The 15,345-nt window shown below is 36.5% G+C and overlaps 1 protein-coding gene across 2 annotated transcripts in view; it reads left to right on the top strand.

The window, feature by feature from the left end:
* luzp1 (leucine zipper protein 1) overlaps positions 1–15,345 on the top strand; it is a 50,892-nt gene that overhangs the window by 29,093 nt on the left and 6,454 nt on the right. For both annotated transcript variants that reach the window (XR_008157759.1, XM_052580537.1), the window contains exon 2: positions 5,281–8,430. Coding sequence is in view for 1 of the 2 variants with exons in the window: in XM_052580537.1 (XP_052436497.1) it covers positions 5,503–8,430 (2,928 nt within the window). In the remaining variant the exon portion in view is untranslated. The remainder of the gene's footprint in view (positions 1–5,280; positions 8,431–15,345) is intronic.

Genomic DNA, 15,345 nt, shown 5'->3' with positions numbered 1-15,345 from the left:
ATGTCTTAAAGTTAGTTCTGAGAAAAGCTCTAGCATCACGTGATGCCACTTTGTTTGATATGTTTTTTATCTAAAGCAATAACATTCAGATATTTTCAAGTGTGTCTCAAGTGTCCAGATATTTTTGAACTGACTGTATATTCATGCTTGATAAAATTGGGTAATCGTTTTCTTATTTAGACTGCAGATAAACTTTACGTCTTGGTATTTTGGCATTATAAAGCTGTTGCATAAACCAAATTATCTAAGTTTTTATGATGAAGGGTTTGTTTGCTTCTATAGTCATTTGTGTCTTCCTTTGGTCTGATGGGTCTTAAATAAGCTCTTTGAGTTATTATTATTTATATATATATATATATATATATATATATATATATATATATATATATATATATATATATATATCTTTAACTCTTCTGAAAGACCAAACAAATCTGAATCCAAAATGTCTTTATTTTAAACACTAGACCGTTCTTTTCTCACCAGAGTCTTTTTGTAGCCCTGCTGTTTGCTCGGCCGTTTAGACGTACATTAGACTTCCTGTCCTTACTTTTCCATTTCTCCAAATGCGGTAAAGAGAGGGAGAAGAAAATGACATGACTGCACAGGAAACAACAAACTGAACATTATAGGCTGGTTTTTGCTTTCATGGAAAAATGCAAAAAAATTGCTGCTTCAAGATTCAGGTTGCCCCTATTTTGTGGCTTGTCAGTTTCTGCCAGAACTGCACGAGTTCAGAGGAGGCCAAACACACACTCATCATCTATTTCTCTCTCTCTTGCTCTCTCTGTATTGTGCTGTATTGGCATTACAGTACAATATTAACAAAGAATATTGACTCAAGTCATTCTTTTTACTGCAAATTAGTCAAGAGCAACGACTGGTAGCGACCTGATAAGAAAAGTCGCAAAGATGCAATGACTTCCAATAAAAAGGAAGTTACATGACCACATGTTGGCAGACGGAGGATAAATTGTTGTGACTATAAATCATTTCACAATTCTATGTGGTTTCTTTCCACATATAGAAACAATGCTGCAAATTATTCCCATAAAATTAAATATTTTAGGTTAGATTTTCAAAGAAATTTTATTTTTATTATATAAATCTGTTTATTTTTTCATGTTAATTTTCTATAAAAAAAAAATAATAATAATGTAACTTGACATTTGTGTGGCTTTAAACCACACCTTGTAGTGATCACAGAAAAATTACATCTGGAAGCCATGTTTGTAAAATGTGCACTCCCTCTTGTCTCTTGCTGGTTGTGATTGGCATGATTTTTGGGTTTGAGGGATTATTAAGGGATGTTTATAAAGAATAAAGAGCTTCAGGCTGGCCGGCCAAATTGATGTCAAGTGCAGGGGAAAGTCTTTTCCCCCCTTTCCTCCGGGGGAACAGAATGTTCAGGAGGCCGACGAATTGCTTAGCGTGGCTTGGACTAATGATATGGTGCATGATTGCATGTGTGCCGCTCTTAAGGAGGAAAGAGAAAGTGTGTGCATGAGAAAATAGAGGCTAAGAAGCAAGAATTAAGTATTTCATTTCTCTATCAGCACTACTGTGGCCTCGAGATATTCAAGGACTTTTATTTTATTTGTACAGTAGCTTGAGCTTTAAAGATATTACATGAGACAATACATTTTATGCTCCTTGTTTGCTCCTCAATCTTTGGTGCAAGGCAAACCTCAGAGTTCAAGGCAGTGCAAAATTTGAGCCCAGTTCTTGATCCACCATAAAGTTCTTTCAATTTGACTTTTCTTCTTAATAGCTTGAATAGGTCAAGTCATGTTTGTTAATTTGTAGCAGTTTCAAGGGGAAAGAGTTTCTTATTACCATCCTTTAGATTTCCATATGTTCAAGGACCTTTTCATATTTTCTTGACACATTTATAAATTTCACATTTTTTGCTTGTCTCCACACTTTAATAAATTTTTTTCTTACAATTCATAGTTTACACTATTAGTCACTGGTTTTCTTTTTTCTGTTAGATTCCCAGTATCTAGAGTTCCTGTGATAACTTCCTCTCACTCACGTCACCACTACTGATTTTAGTGTCCTTCATTACAAAGTTACAAATGGTATGAAAAGCCAAAGGTTAAGTCACAAACTTGACCCATACTACCATCATTGTGTGTTTTGTATCCCTGTGTAGATGGCTTCAGTTATGTGACACATGCGTACCTAAACTTCCTTTAGTGATTAAAAAAATGCAGGTTGCATGTTGACAAATTAGTTTTTAGGTCATGTTGGAAAAATACATCAGTCCTTAAGAGATCTCAGGATCATATTGAAATATCAAAATGCAGAAAGTAAAACTTTAATTGCAGACTGGATTTAGGGATGTTACACTTGACAGACCCTTGAGCTGGTAGTTTGACACCCATGTTGTAGATTCATACTGTGCATATTATAGTTTGCTCTTGTGTGCATGCAAACCATTGTGTGTGCAATCCTGACCTTAGATGCCCCTTCACAGAGAGATCTTGCCAGAGTAATTATGAATGTCATGTGTCATGGAAATCTGTCTTAGATGTGTTTCCTGCTTGGCTGGTACATTTACTGGATGACTCGTTTCCTTTCTAAACCCAGGAGTACTGCTGCTTGTGCCTCACACACCATAAAATTATGGGATTATGAAAGTATTATGACAGAATTTCTGCAATCCACACACAGCAGCTCATTCATTTGGGCCAGTCTCCATCTTGGTGGGCCTGCCAGTTATATTGAAATTCACTTTGGATTAAGTTGTATAAAATGCTCTGTTACCTCTGGACCTGCTGTTGCTGTGAGTGCTTTCTCTGTATTAAGTGGAATATTTAATAAGGCTTGGGGTTTTTCCAAACAACTGGTGACTACATGGATAACTACTATGACATGTTGCATTATGCTTAATAAGTCATTTGAATATACATGAGATTTTGATTGGTAAATACTGTATTTTTCGGACTATAAGTCGCCCCTGAGTAAAAGTGGCATCAATCCAAAAAAAACGTCATGACGATAAAAAAAAACATAAGTCGCACCGGACTATAAGCCGCATTTATTTAGACCCAAAAACCAGGAGAAAACATTACCGTCTACAGCCGCGAGAGGGCGGTAATGTTTTCTGTTAGTTCCTTTTATCTCTGTTCATGTTAAATTAATTTAGATAAATAAGTCGAACCTGACTATAAGTCGCAGGACCAGCCAAACTATGAAAAAAAAGTGCGACTTATAGTCTGGAAAATATGGTAAAAAAGTGATAGTAGCTCACAACCTCAAATTTATAATTAAAAATGGCTACACAAGTTTTATTTTTATTTTTAATTTAAGTAGCACTGACCTGTTGGCTACTTATAGTGTGCGTTGCTGTAGCCAGAACTGTCTGCAACAAATTATTATTTTGATAAACTACTAATCTAACAATTATTAGAATGATTAATCGACAAATCATCAATTATTTAACTGATTAATCATTTGACATTTATTGATTATTCAGCTTTTGCATATAGCAATATTACAATATTACAATGTTACAATATTGATACATAGTCTAACAAATAAATTAAGGTAATTACTTCAGCTTTTGAAAGTCATATTAATTAATTACAATTAATTTATACAAAAATATATTTGGTATACAAAATAGATGAAAGAAACCCACTTATTCGCCATTTAATTAACTATATGAAAAACTAACTGAATGACACATCATTCTGCTAAACATCTCTTTTTGTAAGTCATATTTATAAGAAACAAAATTAAGGTAAGTGATAGGAAATTTTATTTTTGGATAAACTATTTTATTCACAACGTAATCTCTCTTAAAATACCTTAGGGTTATGATAATCAAAACAGTCCAGAGTAGGGCTGCACGATATTGGGAAAAAATGACATTGTGAAGTGAAATGAAGTGACATTCAGCCAAGTATGGTGACCCATACTCAGAATTTGTGCTCTGCATTTAACCCATCCGAAATGCACACACACAGAGCAGTGAACACACACACACACTGTGAGCACACACCCGGAGCAGTGGGCAGCCATTTATGCTGCGGCAACCGGGGAGCAGTTGGGGGTTCGATGCCTTGCTCAAGGACGCCTATGTCATGGGATTGAAGGTGGAGAGAGAACTGTACATGCACTCCCCCCACCCACAATTCCGTCTAGCCCGAGACTAGAACCCACAACCCTTTGATTGGGAGTCCAACCCTCTAATCATTAGGCCACGACTTCCCCACAAAGGGAATATTTTTGTGATATTTTATTTTTCTGTGATATATGTGTGATATGAAATCTAATCAAATTTTTTCTTAAAAACAAAAATGGGGTGAGCACACTTACATTCTAATTTTAAATGATTTAAACATCGACACCATCATGTCAATTGATTAATATGCGCGAGGGAGAGAGAGCAAGACGTGTTAATAATAAAATATTGTATCATTAGCTAGCTCCACACTGGAGAGCTGCGTTATAACATAAAATTAAGTTATAATTCTAAATGAAAGCGACACTGACTCTGGTATTTCATCTTTAATACTGTAAAGCTGCTTGACTTTAAGGCTATCTATTGCACAAAGTACTGTTATATAAAAAATTAAAAAAAACATGTCGTGACTGGGCACTGGAGTGCCTAACTTCAGAGTTTGTGGAAACATCCACATTGCTGTAATCAAATGTGTTCTTAAGTGCTGCTTTCACACTGCGGTAAGTTTTTGTTGTTTGTATTTTGTTATTAAGAGGAAAAGCACGCAGCATATATTAAAACATTCATCCAAACGCCGCTCAGCAGCCTCGGGTTCAGAAGCATTTGTGATCACTCCGCAATTCTCTTGAATTGCATCTGAGAGGACTGAATTAAAGTCTTGCGGGCTCACACATTAAGTCTGCTGTCAGCAAATGTGCAGCAAGAAATCGATGCTGTAATTATCATTGGTGGTGGTGAGGTCCAACAAAGCAGTGCATGTCCGTCCTTCTTTGTCATCCACTTCCCCCTTCCAATGTCTTCCTTATCTTAGTGGCCAAATCTTTCCATTGGCTTATTAATGTGTGCTCTGATTTTTAAAAAGCACATAAACATTTTTAGGGTGAAGGTTGAAACTGAGATTTGTGAATGTAAAATCATGCACAGATACAGTACGTATTAAGGATTTTGTCATTAACTAAACACTCATTGATTTGTGAATCTGAAAACAAATTCAACAGACATGTATCGTATTGTTTTTATAATAAATATGCTTGTATTTGTTTTACAACAGGCACTTCAGCTTTGTGTTCTTTTTTTCTGTCTTGCAGGTGGTCAGAACTCACTTGGATCATCAGTGATAGTGGTGACAAGACTGAAAGAAAAAGCATTCGAAACATCCTCCTGAAGGTAGGAAGGAAACAGGAACCTGTCCTTTATCATTTCTTCTTAAGAGTCCCGGAACCACTTAGAAAACAACACCATACAAATATGTACCCCTCCATCAAACAATCATAAAGACCTCACAGTAAATTAGGATAAGAAAGAAAAAAATGACAGAAACAACAAGTCGCCATCTGAGGCACAAGTTGCAGAGCTTCGGAAGACGTCTGGATGAGCTTGAAGAGGCCAGAGGCAAACTACAGAAAGCTGAAGATGAACTTCTTGACATTCAGGACAAAATCATTCAGGCTGAGGGAAGCAATTCGTCACTGTTTGCCGATGTGGAGACAATGCGGAAGAGATTGCTCAAAATTGAAGGTAAAGATGAAGAGGTCAGGAAAGCAGAGGATCTTTGTCGTGAGGTTCGGGAGAAATTAGATCAGGAAGAGAAACTTACCAATAATCTTAAAGCAGAGATTGAGCGTCTTCAGCGTAGAATGACTGAACTTGAGAAGCTTGAAGAGGCTTTTGGTAAAAGCAAGTCAGACAGTACCCAGTTGTGCCTTAGTCTTAATGAAGAGAGAAACCTGACCAAAAAGCTTGCAGCAGAGCTTGATACCTTGAAGGCCCGTGTCAAGGAAGTGGATACTTCTGAAGCTCGACTTGACAGGACAGAAAAATCCCTTACTGGAGAGATGGAGAAACTAAAGAGTCTCACTCAGACCTTTGTGACTGAACGCAAAAGACTACTGGAAAGGCAGAGAGAGGATGAGAAAATCATACTCAAGCTGACCGAGAAGCTTGAACGTCAGAAAAACAAACTAGACCCAGCAGACCACAGACGATTTGATTCCAGAAATCTTCGAATTGAGGATGAGTTTTCAGCAAGCCTAACAAGCAAACTGGCCAGGAAGAAGAGTCTTGACTCCTTGAAGCTTTCAGGTGACCTAGATTTAAGAAATGAGTCAGAGAATGAGAAAAATAGCTTAGAGGGGCAAGAAGATAATAAAGTTAAAGACCTCAGCCAGGAAGTGGAAAGACTGAAGAATCGTTTGAAACAGATGGAGTTAGTGGAGGAGGATTTGAAAAACATGGAATCCAAGAATGCTGAATTGATCGAAAAGTACCAGCAGGAGAGAAACCGTAGTCAAGCTCTCAATGACCAGGTTGAGCAGCTGAAAATGCAGCTCAATGGTTGCAGCAGTAGTAATGGAAATTCTGCAATTACCAGCACTACAAAGGTCCTAGAAAATGGCAAGGCAGAAAATGAAGAGATCCATGTACGAAGCTTCAGACAGGAGAAACCTAAAATGCTAAATAGGACTCCTGCTGCTTCTGAACCAGTCACCTCAAAGTACAAAAGCAGACAGGCATCTCCTCAGCAGAGACGAGAAACTAAGCAGAGGAATAAAGACCTGTGTCACTCCACAGAAAGCTCCCCAAAGACTGTACGAAGGACTCTTAGTCCAGCACATGGTATCAGGAAAGGTGCGAGGACTGGTGCGTCAAGTACTACTACTGATAATGAGACAAAAGATGGAAAGAAAGATGAAAAAATTGGAAGTGCCTCATCAAGTACTCTCAGTGAAAGCAAGAAAGTTTCAGTCCTTAGTCGCTATCCTCCAGCTGCTAATGACCAAAAGTCTTGGAAGCCATCGGTCAAGCAAATCGACAGTGATAGCAATAAGAGTCGAACAGAGAAGTTGTCCAGGTACCCTGGAAATGATAGTGAATCAAACAACTCTGATGGGTCACTCCTAATTTCAGCCAGTGCTGCTGTCATTGCTTCATCTGAGAAGGGACTAACTGAACCTGAGAATCTAGATCAGGATGCTTCTGCAATGTTGAGTAGGTCCAAGGCAAATGGATCCTATACTGCTTACAGATCCTATGTATCTCCATCTGTTCTGAGTGAGCATGGTTCTGATGGTCACTCCTCAGCCTCTGAAACAGAATCCACTGGCTCCAGACGATCGGTAGGTGAGCAAAATGACCCCCTGATGTCAAGTGGAAGAAAATACACTCGATACTCACGATTGCAAGAATCTTACTCTGATGGTTCCTCAAAGGTCCCCTTCAGCGAGGAGCAACACAGGCCTCTTACGGTGGAAGGGGATAACCAGGAAACTATGCATTCTACCTCAGGTATTGAGGTCCGCAGGTTATGCAGCCCTCGTGAAGCCCTCCGGTCAAAAGCTATCATCAAGCAAGCCATTGTTGAGATTGATAGAAAGGAAATGTTGTCAGGGGGAGTCACAGAGCCTTTGACCACCAGTGGGAAACCCAAGATCTCCACTAAGCCAGTATTGACTAGCAAGATGACCAGCAGTATCACCTTCTATCCCAATGACCCCAGTTCCTCTCGAACAAGCAGTCGGAGCAGTAGTTTATCAAGCGAACCCCCTTCCAAGGAAAGGCACACTTCCACAAGTAATATTGTTATCAGCCCCAGTATTGAGCACAGAGGAAGCATCTCTATACCTTATGAAATATCCATCCCAAAGAGTGAGATCACTCTACGTCAAAGTGAGGTTGATGCTGAATATTCTGAAACTCACAGTTGCCTTGAGACTTCTCCTGTGGAAACAGCTCTCATATCTCAAAGCAGCTTCAGCCTCCAGTCTTCAGAAGCTTCAGACTTGAACAATGACATTGAGTCTGGCTTTGAGAGCAGCAGTAGCAGCACCACCATGACCAGCTGGAGAAGCTACCACAACCACAACTCATATGATGACAGTTTGTCAGAAATGAGAAATGTCACTGTCAGGAGCACTTGGAGAAGCCGTGGGGCAGCTTCTGTGGATGATTCTGCTCGAGCACTAAGGCAAGATGGCACAGAGGATGAGGGCGAGTCTGCAACCACCTGGAGAGCATATAGGGCAACTACAGTGATGGAAACTCCATCAAACTCCAACTCTGCAAATTGTGGAGGTAAAGCAAGCCCAGTCGAAGTATACATGCGTAGGATCAACAATGCAGCACCATCAGTCCCTGATCTGGGACGACGGAACAAGAAGAGTCCTTCTCCAGAGAGAGCTATTGCACATGAGCCTGTCAGTGCTCAGCAACTTCAGCCAAGAGGCCGTAAACACCCCATAGTGAGTACTGACTTTTTACTTTTTGGCCATATTCAAGAAAAATTTAATTAGATTTCATTAACAGACTGGACAAGCATAGCCCTGCTAAGATAATTGTATTAATTAATTTAACCTTTAAATACATTTTATAAATTTAAAATTTGTAAAGATACATTTTTTTTTAGCATAATTTCACATTTAATTTGAACATCATGATATATGCTAGTTTGTTAGTATGAAAATTAAGGGAGCTCCGATTTTTTACAATGGGGCAATTGTTGCACAATAGTTTACATCCAGCACAATCCTGATTTCTTGAGCTGAAAGAGAGTGAGTGTACATTGATTTATACTTGCTGTTTGAAATTACGTTTCAGAGAAACTTTGTTACTTTTGTTCAAGTTACTTTGTAAGTTATTCAGTTAAAGTTATTAAACAAACTGCTCATGCCAGGCACGTGGTCAGCTTGAGATCGGCCTTTATGGAGATTATCATATTTCTCAAAGAATTATTGTCCAATAGCAATCAGTAGCCAATCAATTGGAGCAACCCTACATAAAATATCCTGGTAAAATTGAGGTTAGGTCAGCAGTATGCCTTTGCAAATTATCTGATTATCCAAATCCAATCTTGCTTATTTTTTTTCTTGGTAGTTTGTGTTCTGCCCCCTGGTGAGACCTGGTGAGGTCAACTGGGTCAACTTAAGCATGCAGTAAGTTAGTAAAATAAAGATGATGGAATTGCGAAAATATTTGCGAAAATGCGAGCAAAAAAGATACATATACATATAATAATAATGATAATGATGATGATGATGATGATAATAATAATAATATATGGTGTGACGTGCCCTGCCCACTAGTGTTCACGTGCATGTTTCACTCTCCTTGTCACTACGCAGTTTGATGCTCCGCTCAATATTCCGCTCTATGAATGTGCGTTTCACTCAACTACCACTAATCCTCCACGGAGAAGAAAAGTCCACTCAAATAACGCACCGACTTAAAACTTATATGCTGTATACTTGCTCATGTTTGCAGTGGTGCTACTCTGCTGTAACATGGTGTACAGCTGTACTGGGCAACACTAGTAAAATGATGCTACCTTTCCATGGTCCTATGCTTATATGCTCTAAAAAAATAGCTTTGTAGGACTATAATTACTTGGATAATTAACGTTTGTCAAAAAATAAATAAATAAATCCAACAACATATCTGATTCTGTTACATTGAAGTGAAAAATATTAATATATTGATATTTAATATTTAGGTAACATTTTGCAGTAAGGTTCCATTAATGTTAATGTATTAACTAACATGAACGAACAGTGAACAATACATTGTCAACGGTCTCCTATGTGTCTCTCTCTTGACAAAGGAATTATAAATTAAAGTTGTTATTTTTGTTTTCTTTGCTTACAAAAATTCTTCCCGTCGCTTCATGTTACCCAGATTGCACGTCTGATGGCAAATGGAGTATTCTGACGACGAATTTCATACCTTTTCTGGACCTTGACAGTATTATTTACTTGCCAGTCTATGGGACAGTCTCAAGCCTCAAAGTTTTCATCCAAAATATCTTAAATTGTGTTTCCGAAGACAAACATAGCTTTTATGAGTTTGGAACGACATGGGGTTAAGTGATTAATGACAAAATGTTCATTCTGGGGTGGAGTAACCCTTTAATATAATATTAATATGTATTAATATTTAGCCATGGAATATAAAACTTTTTTTATTTATTTATTTTTTGATTTGGAAGTTTTTCTTGTAATAGGTTAAGAGGGCAGATATTTTGTAAACATGGAGTATTTTTAGATCACTCTCTGTCTGCTGAAAGAAAAAAAAAGGCCCTTGAGAAATCTTTTTCTTCTGTTTTTCTTGATATGGAATCCTAACCAGGAAACTGTTTTCCAGTTGTAGCCAGTCTATGTCTTCAGTCATTTGAATACATTGTAAGTACACGCAAGACTAAGCTGAAGTGAGAATTAATAAACAAGGATCTTATTGTTTATATTAGTTTGGATGTATGGAACTTTCTGATCAGGTTGACATCTTCGAGTTAATATTTTTGCTTCCTTTTAAAGTGGCATAATACTCCACATGAATGGCGAACAGTATGTGGACACCTCCTAATTAATTGGTTTAGATAGTTTTATGTAGGTCTCTACACAGATATATATATATATATATATATATATATATATATATATATATATATATATATATATATATATATATATATATATATATGGAAGTAATATTTCTTTGTAAGATATTGATACATGTAAAAAGCTAATAATGGATGAGTAACAGGCCATGCCTTTGTCTTCAGCAAAACTGTTAGTCAGGTCAGTGGGCAGGTTTTGTCTCAGCAGCTAAACCAATTTGAGTCTGGTGTCACCCCAGCAGTCAAAACAAAACTGGGAAAGCAGGCCCTTTTCACTGGCTTTCATCCTTTTTCACTGACTGAGAATACAAGTAAGAGAATAGAGCTGCATCCTATCAGCTCACCAATTACTATCATCCTCTCATTAAACATCTCAAACAGCCCAGACCTAATTAAACTATTGAGATGGCCTTTGAGACATAAACATGGCCCCTTCTTGGCACAAGACTTCAAAAACTGCCCCTTTTTCTTCAATCTGTCTTTCTCACGTTCAGGTACCCACATTTCATGCCATGTTAGATTTTTTGTTTTGTTTTTTAGTCTGTTGCTCTGATGAATGGTAAATGTCTGTTCGTTTATCTGAGAAAGCTGAAAGATTAATGCACAAGTGAATTCTAACACTTGCATAACCAGAGGTCAGATCATTTGTCTTACTCTCTTCTCTCTGTCACTCAGTGAAGGTTGGTTTTCTTTGTGCTAGCTATGGTTCTTCATGTTGTCATTGCAGCTGTAAGTTAATATACTGCTATTGTGATCACACAATCATTCATTCACTCTTATTTCTCTCTGTCGGGGATGCTCTGTCATTAATCTTTTATCTCTTTCAGCTTTAAAGCGTCTTTCCATCTGTAGAAGTTAACATGATTTGTGCCATAAACTTTTAAGTTGAAAGGGGTAAAAAATGGATACAGATATGTATTCCAGGTCTTTTCTTCAAATGTGTGCATTTTTTGCCTTATGGTAAAACATAAACTCCAAAACACTCTCTCAGGAGTCTACTACATCCAACAGTGTTTACTTATACGTCAAAGAAGAATTCTTTGAGTTCAGTCGTTTTCATTCCACTACAATGTAATTTTTGCCATGATGGTGATGGCAAATTTTTAATAGTAAATAACATTTTTTTTAAATAATAAAATAACTCACTCTTTTGTCTTTATAATGCTAATTTCATAGCTAGAATTTGTATGTATACTAAATACACTTTACAGAATTATATTTTCATACTTTTTTGAGTATAGAGTGACTTTTTTTTTTTTTATACAACTATATCACTTTTTGTTTAGATAATAAGATTGAGATTGGAAGTCTGGGTCTGGGTCTAGTCTAAAACGATCAAATCTACACATTAAATTGAAAAGTAGCATAAATATAGCCTTAGGCAAAAAAGTTTGTTTAGTTTGAATACAAGTCAACTCCAAGGATGTAAAAATGGCAATAGTCAAAGTAGTAACTACATATTCTCAGTTTTGCAACTGATTGAAAGCAAATTTTGTCCATTCCCACTCAATCTGGAATCCATTAGGAAGGATTTATCTAATCAGCCCTGGTCAGGCATGCATTCATCTCCAACTCATGTGATTTTCCTTTTTTTTTTTTTTTTTTTTTTACTCTGAATGTATACTAAACATCTCAATAAATGCCTCACTCAGGGTTTTCACTATGATTGTGACACAACATGATCAGTGTTTAAATGAAGTAATCCTATGAACTGAGAATTTGTTCCATTTTTCTTTTTAGCTGTTTGTAGATAATTACGAGTTGCATTGTAAAACTCCTCAGACTTCAGCTAGTAAAACAGATCTTCTAAATGAATTGTGGTCACAGCTGTGGATGCAGGATTGAATTGTTGATTCCATTATTTCTATTTATTTCTCTGGACCTGTATCACATGGCATGGTTCCTTTTTTTATCTCAATGTATCTACAGTGGAATAGTTTGACCGTGGATGTCTTTATTTAAACCTTCAGACAGATTTCCAGACTGTGTCTTGTATAAGATCAATACCACAGTGATTAGAGGGAGATTCAATCTGTCCATCAGTGATGTGGTGTTGTTGTGCTGATGGGGCAGAGGTATTATCTCCTCCATTATTAATGAAGGCACGTGTCCAAGACTGTCCTCACAGATCAAGGTCATCCGTTTCATATCTCTGACACAAAGCCTATGTGAGTCAAATATATGTGCTAAAGTCATTAATACTCCTGCTGTGTGGAGAGCAGTATAAAAGTAAAGTAATCTTGGTTGGCCAGATGTCGTGTTATGTTTAGAGCTGGAATGACTTTTCATCCCTGCATATAAAAATACACAAATCTGGAGTGATTTATGGAGGAATTTTGATCACCCTTTTCTTTTTTTCTTTTTTTACTGGAAATTAATATGGGACAGTTGTGCTTAGACAGGCAACCATTAACTACTTATTTATATAACACTTTGCTTACATAATATAACAACAACACTTTGGTTAATGGCATCTGTGTAGTGTAAATTTTCGTTCTTTCTTTGTTTTTCTTTTTTATCAGCTTGAACAGAATCTCCTTATATCTTATTTCATGTTTTTTAATGAAGACACTTCCAACTAAGAGTAGAAAAAAGTAGCACTAAATAGAATTGGTAATTCGTTTTCAATCATTTGTAGTGTTCATAAAAAATATTTCATACACAAATAAATGTGTTGAGTAAGAATATCAGAAGGTAATACTGTAGTACTTTGATATCCAATATAGTTTTGAATGATAATGTTAGGTATTAGGAAATTCACATGGTATAAAAGAATACCATGTTATTACCTTTATGTCTGTTTTTCCATTACATTTTAAAATTATCTAGCTAATGTATTTTTGTAAACTAACTATTAATTTAGTTAAAACTGAATCGTCGATTTAAAAAATAAATTTAATGCTTTCAAAAGGATACTTAACTCACATAATCAGACTTACATACTTGAATCACTTAAATCACACTGGATATAAAATTATGGAATATATTTTATTATTATTATTATTATTTTAAAAGATAGAATTTCAAAAATTTTCGTAAAAGACCACATGTTCGGTTCTTGATATTAAGTACATTAACACTTGATCTTTGTTTGTATATATATATATATATATATATATATATATATATATATATATATATAACAATATATATGTCAAAATACATTTGTCACTTCAGGACAATCACTAGGAGCAAGTTACAGTTATAAGCTGTAACTTCACATTATTCACATAAATGGCTTTTCTGTGCCATGGATCTACATGGAACCCATTCCGTCATGAAATCTTTCTTTAAGATTGTGCTTGGGTCATTTCCACCCATTGCCCCTTCCTGAGTGACACAGGAAGTTGCAAGGTTGCGCCTGCCCATTTGGCAGCCGATGCATCGTAACTGGTTTCCTGTACACCCACCTCTCGTATCCCAGCAGGCCTCAAGCCCTATTATGGACAATTAGCATCTGTCTGCTGTGTACGAAATTCCACAGCAGTGTGTGGCATATCCTGCTGCCTCATTTGGGAACTTTTTATAACTGACGTCATGAACCATTTGGTTGGCTGTGTGAAGTCTCCACCTTCATGGTAAAGAAAAGAGACAATCAGCATTCTATATTTGGACTTGTTCTGTGCGGTCTGAGCAATTTCTCTCCTCTGACGTGTCTAATAAATGTTTGGTCTGATACTTATACCTTTGTTGGAATTGGCAACACATATTTTAATTAAACATCTAGGACTGTTTAAATGTTATGTTTAAAATAGTTATCTTTAGGTCCTTGCTCAGTTGTTCACACAGTTTCTTTCTTTTCTTTTCTTTTTTCTTTTATAACCCAAACTTGCATTATATATGTGACCCTGGACCACAAAACTGGTCATAAGGGTACTTTAAAAAAAAAATATATATATATATATACAGTAGAAAATGTACAAAATATCTTCATGAAACATGAACTTTACTTAAAGGTGCTGTAGGGAACTTTTGTAAAAAAATATATTTTTTATATATTTATTAAACCTGTCATTATGTCCTGACAGTAGAATATGAGACAGATAATCTGTGAAAAAAATCAAGCTCCTCTGGCTCCTCCCAATGGTCCTATTGCCATTTGCAGAAAGTCATGCGCTCCCGGTAAAAAACAACCAATCAGAGCTGCGGTCCGTAACTTTGTTTGTGTTCAAAATGTAGAAAAATGAACATAATAAGCGAGTACACCATGAATCCATTTTCCAAACCGTGTTTTTAGTTTGTCCTGAATCACTAGGGTACACCTATAATAAGTGCTTATTTTCGGACTATTTTAGATTGATTCGGGGTACCGCGGCGGAGTAACCCAGTACCTTTGTGATTCTTCATAGACATAAACAGAGAGAAGTAGTTCCGGCTACAATGTTCTTCCGCAAGACGCAAGCAGTTCTGTTTATTAACCGCTAGAGCGTCAAAAGTTCCCTGCTGCAGCTTTAATATCCTAATGATTTTTGGCATTAAAGAAAAAGTAATGATTTTGACCCATAAAAAGTATTGTTTGCTATTGTTACAAATATACCTGTGCTACTTATGACTGGTTTTGTGGTCCAGGGTCACATTATATGCCGTTGTGGAAATCCTGTAAATATCAGCCTGGAATATTTGTGGAAATTGATAATATATCAAAAAGTCACAGAAAGTCTTAAACATTTCCATTAATGTATTTATTATATCCATTAGAAAATGCTCTTTGACAGTCTGTATTTTATTTTTTTTATGTACAATAATCTCAATTGAGTGGAAATTGTAA

The sequence above is a fragment of the Carassius gibelio genome, chromosome B17 (assembly GCF_023724105.1).
Source record: "Carassius gibelio isolate Cgi1373 ecotype wild population from Czech Republic chromosome B17, carGib1.2-hapl.c, whole genome shotgun sequence".
NCBI lineage: Eukaryota > Metazoa > Chordata > Actinopteri > Cypriniformes > Cyprinidae > Carassius > Carassius gibelio.
This window is presented reverse-complemented; position numbering and strand designations above follow the sequence as displayed.